Genomic DNA, 12,064 nt, shown 5'->3' with positions numbered 1-12,064 from the left:
TCGGGGGTTCACTGCTCTATTAATACCTTAAAACAGTGAGTGAAATCTGGTTCCTCCTTGGGTTTGAAGCAGGGCGGTGTGACCTGTCTCCAGGCGCAGTACTGGGGCTCGGTCCCAGCACATGGGGATGTCCAGGGACGTGGGGGAGAGGGGTGGTGCCCACCTGGCCTCGCTGTTCAGGATTTGTTCCTGTTTTCTGGGTAAGTTGGGGATTATCCAGCTCCTTACAGGTGTGTGAAATGCAGACACCTGCTCGCATCTCCCTCACCTCCCCTGGGAAAATTGCTTGAGGTCAAGAAATCAAAAATCCAGGTTTTCTTGTTTTGGCAGTTCAGAGGGAATAAAAGAGCCACAAATGAATCTCCTGTCTGAGCCAGTAACAGTGCTTTAATTGTCAATACTTAATGGGTTGTTGTCAAGGAAAATTGTGCTCTGTTGAAAAGATCTCGATTATTAAATCGCAGTCGGGAAACATCTGGAACCAGCCAGCTGCTGGCTCTGCTCCTCTCACCTTGAGTGGAGAATGTGCTTCGCTTTCCCATCGCACGGGGCGACAAATGCTCACGCACCCTGTCTGCACTCACCAAAAAGTCTGTAGATTTATTTTTTTTTTTTTTTTTACTAGTCTTGCTTCTGAAAAGCAAACAAACAAAACCCAGCTCCAAACAGCCCCGTCTGGGTTGGATGAGGACCTGGGCTGCTTCCCAGGGAGGGGTGTGGGCTGGTAGCAGCAGCAGTTGTGTGGCCATTTGCATTTTATTGGGATATTTTACTTGTTTTCTCCGGAAGAATTTCTGTCCTCTTTGATTGGCCTCTCTGTTCGCCTCTGAGCTGCCTGAAAGTGCAAATTCCTTGCTGGTGTCCCGATGCGTTTTCAGAGGGAGTGTAAAACCTGCGTTGTTTGCAAAGCTGGAGGAAATAAGGGCAGAAAGCTCGACTTGATTAAAGGCCCAAATTAAACAATTTGTCTTTTGTGAGAATCCTAGTCAGGAGTAACAACAAAAACTGGAGAGAGGGTTTTTCTGCCGTGCCTGGCAGGCGTTTGCGTGCTCAGCTTCACTGTTGGTCAGACCCAGCTTGTTCCCCCTTTTGGTCTTCAAGCAGCGACGGGAGAGAGACGTGAGAGGAACAGGAAGATGCGATTTGAAAACCACAGTACTTCAGATTCAGGTGTAGTACCCGCAATTATTTTTACATAAGAAGAAAATAACTTGATTCGCAGGTTGTATCCGTGTCCTCTAACCTGGGATGGCCACACGCCGGGGTCATGAGCTGCTTAAATTTCCCCATGAGCTGCCCAAGAGCTAAAATACTCTTTTTTTTTTTTCCCCTTCTTTTAAAGCAAAGCAGGTGAATTGCTGGGACGTTGCACTCCTGATGCCTGTGTTCCCCACAGGATTTATTCTGCAGCACCTTCAACCTTGGCATCACTTCCATGGAAACCAGCTGTGCGTAGGGGCAGGTGTGCAGGGACCTGAAACAGCGCTGTTTCCCCCCAAACTGGAGAGGGGAGAGAAAAATAGGTGGTTTTGTACATCGCTGGCTGGCTGTGCTCCTCCTTTGCTGTTTGGGAGACCTGTGGGGCTTCTGGAGGGGAGCAGAAAGGATGACACCAAACTTGGGCCCAAGGTTAAATATTAGGAGGGGTTTTTTAAAGGAAGAGGCCAAGTGAGCGTTGCAGAGAGTGGAAACAGTCCCGGGAAAAGGGGGAAGCTCAGATGTGGGGAAAAAAGTGAATATTTGATGAGTGACTTTGAGGTAGCTGCTTCTGCTGACCCTCCCGAGGATGCTCAGAGGGCAGAACTAGCTGAGAACTGCTTCAGCCTGGGCCTGAGCCTGTTCTGGTCTAAACTGGGACAAAAATGGGAACTTTGTAGTGTATCTGAGGAAGCTTTGCAGACAGCGTGTCTGGCTGCGGCAGTCTTCAGGATACGGGCAAAGAAACCCCAACCCTTCCGTAATTATAACTGAATGCCATTTCCCTGTGAGCGTGACACAGGTAAGAGCAAAAGGTATTTATTACTGCTATTTCTTAAAAAAAAAAAAAAAAAAGAAAAAGGCAAAATACTTGCACAGTTCCCTGAGCTGCGTGGGGAAAGGGATCCCTGCCTGGTTTTTACCTGCTGTCCCCGGCTCAGAGGGAGGTGAATTCCCCCTGCCCGAAGGCCCTCGCTAGCAGGGGGAAGGGGCTGGGATGCGAAGGGGTGGGAGCCGGGGGCTGCTCCCCAGGTACCACCGAAAGAAAAACCTCTTGGCTGCTGCTCTTCCTGGAGTCGGATAAACCCGAGCCTGGCCTTTGCACAACGGGTCCGTGCAGGGACTGATGGGGGGTTTTCTAAACTGTTTGCAAACACCCCAACCCCCTGGAAGGAAACCCAGCTCAGCTGAGCCCCGGAAGGCAGCAGAATCCAGGCTGGGGGGGGGTTGGGGGGGCTGGTTTCTGTGCTGTGGCTGAGCACCCAAGGGCTGCTCTGGCTGTTTTAGCGTCCGTGGCTCTGCTGTGCGTGGTTGTGCACCCCCCGTGCGATGCTCTCCCAGCCTCTCTGAGCCGTTTTGGGGCTGCAGAGCTATCGCTGGGAGGCAGCTGTGCTCACAGGGCAGGACAAGACGCTTCTAAAATAAGCATTTTTGTATGCTCGGGGCTGGGGCAGAGGTTGGGAGCAGTAACGGAGGAGCCCAGTGCCATCGCTGCAGCCCTTCCTCTGCGGCCTCGAGTCACTGAGTGTGGTCCTGGAGGGACCCCCAAATCTCTGCCCTGCCCAGCGGCCCTGGGGGACGAGGGGAAGGTGGGGGGGGTCCAAGCATCCAGCTCCCGCTTGGGTGATGCCTAATGAGTGGCTGGGCTGGAGCCTGACTCCCTCCCCCGGAGGAGGGTGGGTGCTGCACCCCCACTGCCAGAGCAGGGGCTGGAGCCTGGGGGGGTGCAGGGACCCCTCCATGAGGCCGCGGAGGCTCTGCAGGTCTGGGTGGTGTGACAGCCCCCTTGTGTGCAGCTCCTGGGGGACCTGCAGCTCTTCTGATGCCCAGTGGGTCCCTGGGAGAGGGGGAGAGACCAGCCGGGGGGTGCGATGGGCTCAGCTGTGACTCCGATCCACAGCATCCATGCATACAGGGGAGCACCCGTGTCCTCGGGCCACTGGAGTTGAGCAGGGTGCAGGGGTGCTCAGAGCCCAGAGGAGTCACTCTTGTTCCCAGAGCCATTTGGGGGGATGGCATGTCCCCCCATGACATGGCACCAGGGCTACGTGTGTTTACGGATGAGATCCTTTATTGATGAACTGGACCCTTCCCCTCCTGGCTGCCCCGGGACAGCCCCAGTCCCACAGGTCACCTCCCACCCCAGGGGCTGTCCGGTGGGGAGCCAAGCAACAAGACACAGTCCGACCCCCAGCCAGACCCTCTTCTGGGGGCTTACAGGGCGTTTAATGGCCGTTGTTGGCTCCTTCATCCAGGACTTGTTTTGGTGGCCAGGAGGGGATGGAGCGTGATGCCTGGTCCTGCCCTCCCCGAGTTTCAGGTGCCGGGGATGGGAATGTGAAGATCTGGGCTGAGAAAGGAGCACGTTGCCTGTGAGTGCGTCCGTCCTGGGGCTCAGTGTCTCTGTTGCCTTCACTGCTCTCCGGAGGGCAGGGATTGCTCTGGGTGGTGGGGTGCTTGGGGTGCACAGGGCCCGTGGGAAGACAAGGATGCAGCAAACGTGGCTTCATGCTGCCGAGGCTGCAAGTGCGTCCCAGGAGAGATACGGGGCTCAGCACCTCACGGCCTGGCTGCAGAGATGCTGGCAGCCATGAGCCCTGGGGGACAGCGGGGACACGGGCAGCAGCAAATCTTCGGTGATGCGACGCTAGTCCTGGGCAAATTGCTTGGCAGGGGAGAGCAGGACATGGGGAAAAGCAGAGCCTCCTTGTGCTTTGTGCAGGGAAAGCAGCAAAAAGCATCCTCTGAGGGAGCAAACATCAGCTCTGCTGCAGCCTTTGGTGATGGGCAGGTTCCTGGATTAGTCCTTGGGGAGCTGTAATCCTGAGAGCCCAGAAAGCATCTTGCTGGGACAAACACGGATAAACCTGGAGCCATGGGAAAGGCCGGCTCACATGGGCCGGGGGAGTGATGTGCTCTCTTCTAGGAGTGGTTTATCCAGCCCTTCTCCAGCTCCGGGGGCTGCGGTGGGTGAAACCTCCATCCAAAACGTGGCCCCCAGGAATGTGGGGCATGAGCGGCCGCTCCAGGCTTTGGCTCGAGGTCGGTGGGTGTATCCCAGAGGCGACTGGAAACGCTGGAGAAACGGCGGCTAAGGAGAACGCCGGGGCTGCAACAAGCATCTGGGTAAAGTTTGGCTGAAAAAAACCCTGGAGTGGTCACCGTGTCTCTTCCCCCATCAGCGAGGAGCAGCCGGGAGGGAAGCCGGTGGTGCTGGCTGAGGAGGGGCTGGGTGGTGGGATGGGGGCTGATGCCTCCCCACTGCTCCCAACTCGCTGTTAATGCAGCCATGCAGCCGGGTCCATCCTTGTTCTCCTGGTTCTCCTTCCCCCCTAACGAAGGCTCATTAAGGGGCTTTTGGGTGCTCCCTTCCTCCAAACTGTCCTCTGTCTGGGTCCCCCCTTCCCACCCTGTCAGCTCCAGCACCTCTGAAGGCAGCAGCACCCGCTCCTGGAGAGGGAAGGGCTTGGGGGGTCTGTGGGTTGAAGGGGGGATTTGGAGGTGCCCTGGGCTTGTATCCCCTCTCCTGTCCTTAGCGGAGCTGGGGGGGGTCAGGGTGGGGGGGCAGCGTGGGGGTCCTGGTCTGGTCTGATGATCTCGGGGGGGACTGGGTGATGTCAGGGGTGGTTGGGGGGTGGGAGCACGAACAGGGCTGCAGGGAGTTGGGGGGAGATGGGGAGGCTGGAGGGGTCCGGGGGGGGGGGCAGGAAGGCTGGGGGTGCCAGCCCCCTCCCAGCCCTGTTCCTCCATGGGGCTCCAGCAGCGCGTTGCCTTACCGGCCTGTGGCGATGGGGTGTTGCTGCTGCTGCTGAGGCTTTTTGGCATCTCCATGCTCCTCCTTTGGCGAGCACAGCCCCCCCCCCCAGCCCAGGCCGGCCCCCCCCTTTGGCATTCACCGCGTGCCTTAATTGTGTGACATTAAATCAAGGTCCGCGGTGAACACGAAACGCTGGGGCCGATGGCTGGGGGTGCACGACGCTGGAGGGGGGTCCCTGCTCCAGCCCCAAACCCTTGTCACCCCCCTCAGCCCCAGGACCCCAATCACCCCCTCCCCATGCTGGGACCAAGCTGTGCCCCCCCCATCCCAGGGCTGGCACTGGGGGGACAAGAGTGATGGCAGATTTGGGGACAGGGACTGCCCCCACCCCCTGTCCCTATAGAAGCCCAGATGCATCCATACCCCCCCCCGCAGACCCGATGCCTATGGGGTTACCGGAGATGCTCTATACGATCCCTCCTTCTCCTCTGCGTAGACTCTCTTCAGAGACCCACAGCGAATGGCCGTGGGGCTGGGGGGACATTGGGGGGGGGGAGCTGCACCCCCAGATCCATCCCACATCCTTCAGGCCCGGCTGGGAGGAGGCTCCTTGACACCCTCTGCGCAGGATCCGGCCCCCAGCGCCGGGGCAGATATTTTTGAATGAGATAAAAAGCAAATCCCCCCCCCAACACCGGCCCCCCCCCCGCCCTCCTCGGCTGTCCTCGCCTCCCCCGGCTTTCGTCAAGCCATCCGCACCCTCAGAGCCATGGAAACCCGGGGGAGCGTCTTCTCACCGGCTTAAACTCCCCGGCAGATCAGTCCGGGGGGGATTTGGGGGGGCCCCTGGGGGCTGCTTGGTTGCAGGGGGGACTGGGAGGTGCTGGAATATCAGCTAAAGTGAGGTGAATTTGGGTGCATTTGAGTGGGTTTTGGACCTTTGGTCCTAGAGGGGTTGAGCAGAGGGGAGTAAAATCCGGTAAAATCTCATCTGCTCTATTTCTACAAGGCATTTTAGCATCAAAATAGTTGAAATGGCTGAAATTGCCTCAAATTCCAAAGCTACGGCCCAGGCCTTCCAACCCCCCCTTTGGCCCCAAACAGCAGCAGGTAAAGACCAGCTGAGGCCTCACAAACTCAGCACAGGTAACGCCCCCTCCCCGCCGGGACCTGCCCCATCCCCTCCGGGGACCGGGATGGATCCGGGCTGGGGTGATGTGGGGGGGACACCTCCCCCCCCTCCCAAGTTTCAGCCCTGTGTCCCCCCACATCTCCCTGGGACCATCCCAAGCGCACCCCAGTAAATGCCACTTTCCACCCGTGGGGGTTTTTTTTGGGTGGAAGGGGGATTTTTTTCAGTGCAAATATTGCCAGGCTGGAGGGAGATTTGGGGGGGCATCTCCTTAGCGGGGTATCCAGGCCATTCCCGGAGCGGGGGGGGTTCCTTGTGGGTCCTCAGCCCTCCCCTTCTCCCCCTCCGAGAGCCCTGGGAGGGGGCCCCCTCACCTCAACCCCCCCCCAGTGCATCCCGCATCCCACCGGGAGCAGCCGCACTGAGCCCCCCGGGATCCCCCCCCCCCTCCTCGGGTGTGTCCCCGTCCCGGGACGCCCCGGGGGTCGTGCCATGTCCCCGCCCCCCCTCCCCATCGCCGTTACCTCGGTGCCCGCGGGGCTCCCCGGCAGGAGGAGGAGGAGGAGGAGGCTGAAGGGCACCCGCAGGCAGAACCCGGGGGATGGCAGCGGCTGGGGACAGGCCAGCGGCGCTGTCACCTCCCCAGGCAGAATGAGGCCACTACCGGGGGGGGGGGAGTGGGGGGGCGCGTGCGTGTGTCTGTGTCCCGCGTGTGAGGGTGTGCGGGTGGGGTTAACCCTTCCCTGCCCGGCCCCGGCACCCGCCAGCCTCGGGGGGGGGGGCACGGGAGCCCCCGGGAAAATACCGGCACTTACCGGGGGGGGGGGTCTGGGTGGGCTTGAAGATGGACGCTGTGTCCCCGTGTCCCCCCGCTTTGCCCCCCCCCCCCCCCCCCGGGGTCACCCCTCGTCCCCTGCCTGGGGTCAGGCCGGTGAGGTGGGGTGGGATGGGATGGGATGGGATGGGATGGGATGGGATGGGATGGGATGGGATGGGATAGATGGGATGGGATGGGATGGGATGGGATGGGATGGGATGGGATGGGATAGATGGGATGGGATGGGATGGGATGGGATGGGATGGGATGGGATGGGATGGGATGGGATGGGATGGGATGGATGGATGGGATGGAATGGGGTGGGGTGGGATGGGATGGGATGGGATGGAATGGGATGGGATGGGATGGATGGGATGGAATGGGGTGGGATGGGATGGGATGGGATGGATGGGATGGAATGGGATGATTGGATGGGATGGAATGGGGTGGGGTGGGATGGGATGGGATGGGATCTGGGGGTGCAGAGGGTCCGCAGGGACCACACGTCCAGGCTGTCACCCACCCACATCATGGCTGGCAGTTGGGGGGGTGCTGCTTTTTGGCATAGACTCAGGTTGGGGTTAAACCCAGCAGGTTTGGGGACAATCCTGGTGCAGGCAGGTGAGCAGGTGGGGGATGTCCTCATGGACACCCCAAAGTGGGGATGGAGTCAGATGCGGTTTTCTGGGGGGGTCTGGATCAGGCCCTGCCCTGCCCTGATGAGCCCTTGGGCATCCCTGGGTGGAGATGAGGGGCTGGGACCCCCCCACCCCACAACCCCCTCAGCCCCAGGGTGCTGGTGCTGCCCCCCCCGGGGACCAGCGTGGCTGTGGGGGGTCTGGAGTCCCATTGCTGTGGGAGACTTTGGGGGGGCTCAGCCATGGGGTGAAGTGGGGGGGCTGGGAGGGATCAGCACCACAGGAAGGCCAGATCCGTCCTGGAGTGACCTTGGGCACCGCCGGCCTCGGGTGCGTTAACGATTGACGGGGTGGCCCGACACGCGGGGACTCTGCCCTGTCCTGTGGGATCCCCCCCACCACCACCCCACCCTGGTCAGGGTTCATTGCCCCGGCCCCATCCTGCCCACGGGGGTCCCACGGGGGGGGATTTTCCCCCTGGGGCTGTGCACCCTGTCCCCATGTCACCGTGTCTCTGTGACAAAGCGAGATGTCCCCTCCTGTGCCCCCCCCCGGTGACCCCACTCCTGGGGCCAGGCTCTGCCTCCCTGGCCTCCTGCACCGCTTCTCCCTCCCAGTGTTCCCAGTGTTCCCAGCACCTCTCCCAGCACCGCAGCTCCCTCCTCCCAGTCCGCAGGGGCAGCGGGGCTCGGCGGGACGTCCTGTCTCTTGGGGGGGCCATGCTGGGTATCGGGGTGCTCCCCAGTGCTGCAGAGGCTCTGCCGGGCAGAGCCCAGAGGCTGCCGGTGGCAGGTACCAGCATGGGCATCGGGCTGGGCTGGGGGTGGTGGGGGCTCTCTGGGGACAGGGAGAGGGGTGGCACCCTGCTGACACCCCCCCCCAGCACCCTTGTGTGGTTTTGGGGGGCTGCTTTGGGGGTGTCAGTGCTGGGGGACAGCAGTTCCCCAGGGCGAGGTGGCAGGGAAAGGTCCAGGGCAGGGTGCTGGTGGGGCCCCATCAGTGGGGTGTTTTGATCCCAGTGCCCCCCTCCCTTCACCATTACCCAGATGTGTCTGGGGGTACTGGGGGGGCCAAGCTCCTCTATCCCACCCAGGAACTCTGTAACTCCCTGGTTTGATCACAGGGACCATCCTTGCAGGGAACTTAGGGGGGACACAGAGGGTCTGGGACCCCCAGGAGGAGGAGGAGGGTGAAGAGCTCAGAGCTCAGAGGGAGTTTGTGCTTCACGAGTGTCATGAGGTGCCAGGTCTCAGCTTCCCTTTGCTGCTGGCCAGGGCATGGCGGGGGGTGTCAGGGTGGCTGGTGCCAGCCCTGGCATTGCCCTCCTCAAACTCCCCTGGGACACCCCGTGCTGGCATGGGAAGCTGGTGCCTGGGGGGGCATCCTCCCCCCCCGGAGCCAGAGGAGGCAGCGGGACCCCTGTGTGCACCCGCAGTGGGTCCCCTCATCTGTGGTGGGATGAAGATGGGGGGGGGGGATGTGTTCATTGTGGCAACCGGTGGCGTTGGTAGGAGATGGCAGCATGGGGGGAGGGATCCCCACAGCCCCCCCCCTTGCTACTCACACCCCCCCCCCTCCTGCCTCCCCAGCCCCAGGCAGGTTCCCCCCAGCCAGAGCATCCCCAGGGCAGGGGGACACCCCCGGGGCAGGGGGACATCCCCGCAGGGGGACCAGCACCGGACAGAGCAGGGGGTACCAGAGTATCCCGGGGGGGGGGAGGTGACAGCCCCGGAACCCCCACAGGGGCCAGGTTAGGGTCAGGGTCACCATGAGAGAACATGGGCCAGAAGCCAGGCGGGCCGAGGAGCTGGAGGGGACGGGGACAGGGTCAGTGACCGCTTTTGGTGGGGGGGACAGGGTAGAGATGGCTGCAGTTTGGATGGGCTGGAGGTCCTGACCCCATGTCCCCCCCCCAGCCACCCACGCTGTTAACGGGAACCCCACGGTCCCTCCGTTCCCAGCAGAGATGCAGACGGCGATTTTTGGTGAGTTGTTCCCCCCCGTGCCAGGAAAGGGGGGGTCCCAACACCATGGGCTGCCCCCAGGGCCCCCCCAGTCCAGCTCACCCCTCTCCTGAGTGAGGGCAACCAGCTGCCTGCTCCTTGCCTGTCCCCCCACAGGCATGGGATGCTTCTGGGGGGCAGAGCGGCTCTTCTGGAAGATGCCGGGGGTCTTCTCCACCCAGGTGGGCTACGCGGGAGGCTTCACCCCCAACCCCACCTACGAAGAAGTGCGCACAGGTAACGAGGGGCTTCTCCTCCCATGCTGTGACAGGGACCCCCCCCCAATGTCCCCCACACCCACCGTGGGGTGATGTCCCCATCCAGCATCGCAGGGTGTCCCACAGCCCCTTGCCCCAGCCTGCGCTCCTGTGGAATGCTGTCTGCCATCCATCCGATGCTGAACCCCCCCGTCCCCCACCCCAGCCCCCCCCAAACCCCCCCAGCCCGGACAGACGCTGCCCAGCTTAGCTGGGAGACGTTTTGGGGAGGATTAGCTGTCTGCAGGAAATAGCCCAGCTGCTGTCTCCAGACGGGGATTTATCCCAGTGCTGGGGGTGGGGCTTGAGCATCCCATCCCCACCAGGCACCCAAAAAGGGGTTCTGAGGGGTCCTGGGGGGTGAGCAGGTGCTGCAGCCCCTCCATACCCAGCTCCCTCTCTCCAGCCCTGCCAACACTCCTGCTTTGCACAAGTGTCACGAGTTTGTCAGGCCTCAGCTCTCAGTGGGAGGGTGTATCAGCCGATGGTGTGTGTCCCCCCACAGCATCCCGGGGTGGTGGGAGGCCAGGGGGCAGGAGGCCACGGTGAGGGGCTGCCCCTGGTAGCGCTGCAGGGCTGGCTCTGGCCGCAGGGCTGACGGGCCACGCCGAGGTGGTGAGGGTCATCTTCGACCCCCGGAAGATCAGCTACGAGGAACTTCTCAAAGTCTTCTGGGAGAACCACGACCCCACACAAGGTAGGGACAAGCCGCCAGGGCCAAGCAGTGGCCACGGGTCCTCCGGCAGCCCTGGGGCAGCCCCAGAGCCCCAGTCTGGGGGGGCTTAACCCCAAACTGGCCCCAACAGGGTGTCCTTGGCATCTCCATCCCTTGGTGCTGGGTGCAGGGGGGGGGGGCTCACAGAGACTTCCCTCACTGACCCCTTTAACAGGACCCCTCCCAGCCAGCCCTGCAGCTGTGACTTGCCCCTCACCATGCCTCAGTTTCCCCATCCGTGGGTGAAGGAGGCGCCCACTGCGCTGTGCCCGGTGGGGCCAGCGGGTGCCCCATAACCCCCTCCTGGGTGCTACCCCCCCGCCCCCCAGGCATGCGGCAGCAGGAGGACCTGGGCACCCAGTACCGCTCCGTCATCTACACGCTGGGCCCCCAGCAGCAGGCAGCTGCCCTCCGCAGCAGGGTGGTGTACCAGCAGGTAGGTGGGGACACCAGGATCCCCCTGGGGACACCGGGACACCCTGGGAACACCAGGACTTCCCTGGGGACACCAGCCACCTCTGTCATGGGGCAAAACCCTACCCTGGCTATGCCAGGCCATGGGGCAGAGGGATGGGGGGGCCCATCAAAGCTCCCTCCCCGCCACCACCACCGTGGGACCGTCCTAGGAGCTGAGGGAGCAGCAGCAGGGGGATGTCACCACTGTCATCGAGCCGGCCGGTGACTTCTACTACGCCGAGGACCACCACCAGCAGTACCTGCACAAGGTGCCCGGGGGCTCCTGTGGCCTGAAGGGCACCGGTGTCACCTGTCCCCTCACACCCTGAGGGGCCACCTGGCGTCCCCTGGCGTGTCCCCATGTCTCCAGCATTGCAGGCAAGGTGGGGGCAGCAGCCAGGCCCAGACGTCACGGCCAGCCCCACACACCACAGCTCCCACACTCCCCACTGCCCCGGCAGGATTAAAGCCGTGTGCCCCCCACCCCCTGTCCTGTCCAGTCCCATGGGTGCAGCTGGGGGGCAGGGGGCTCTTTGGGCTGGGGAGGGACCCCCATGGGCCCTTCCTGGGGGTGGTTGTGCCCGTGGCTCTGCCCCAGGGAGGGGGTTGGGGGGTTGAGGGGCTGGTGGGGCAACGGGAGGGGCTGGAGGGTCCATGGGGCTGCTGGAGAAAGACGCTCTGATGGTCTGGGGGTGTGGAGGGGACTGAGTGGTCTGGGGGGGTCCGTGTCCGTGGGGCTGTGCGAGGGGTCCGTGTCCGTGGGTCTGGGGGTCTGTGTCCGCAGGTCTGGGGGTGCAGAGGGTCCGTGTCCGTGGGGCTGTGGGGGGGGGGTCCGTGTCTGTGGGTCTGGGGGGTGGGGGGGGGGCCGTGACTGTGGATCTGGGGGTGCGGGGGGTCCGTTTCCGTGGGTCTGTGGGTGCAGGGGGTCAGTTTCCGTGGGGCTGGGGGGGGGGGGGGGGGGGGTGTGTCCGTGTCTGTGGGTCTGGGGGTGCGGAGGGTCCGTGTCCGCGGGCCCGGGCGGTCCCGGCGGGCGAAGGCTGCAGCTCCGCGATCCACCGCCAGGGGGCAGCGTCGGCGCAGGCAGCGCGCGCT

General features: G+C 62.7%; 1 protein-coding gene across 1 annotated transcript; it reads left to right on the top strand.

Annotated features, from left to right (window-relative positions):
• The first annotated feature begins 8,178 nt into the window (after positions 1 to 8,178).
• On the top strand, positions 8,179 to 11,455 carry LOC141934984 (peptide methionine sulfoxide reductase MsrA-like). Its single transcript, XM_074850856.1, has 6 exons — positions 8,179 to 8,333; positions 9,458 to 9,526; positions 9,662 to 9,781; positions 10,394 to 10,498; positions 10,846 to 10,952; positions 11,143 to 11,455. The coding sequence occupies exons 1-6, from the start codon at positions 8,261 to 8,263 to the stop codon at positions 11,299 to 11,301; spliced, it is 633 nt and encodes a 210-aa protein (XP_074706957.1). The 5' UTR covers positions 8,179 to 8,260; the 3' UTR covers positions 11,302 to 11,455.
• The last annotated feature ends 609 nt before the right edge of the window (positions 11,456 to 12,064 follow it).

Source organism: Strix aluco, chromosome 26 (genome assembly GCF_031877795.1).
Source record: "Strix aluco isolate bStrAlu1 chromosome 26, bStrAlu1.hap1, whole genome shotgun sequence".
NCBI lineage: Eukaryota > Metazoa > Chordata > Aves > Strigiformes > Strigidae > Strix > Strix aluco.
Note: the sequence above shows the minus strand (reverse complement) of the source record. Positions and strands in the feature narration are given on the sequence as shown.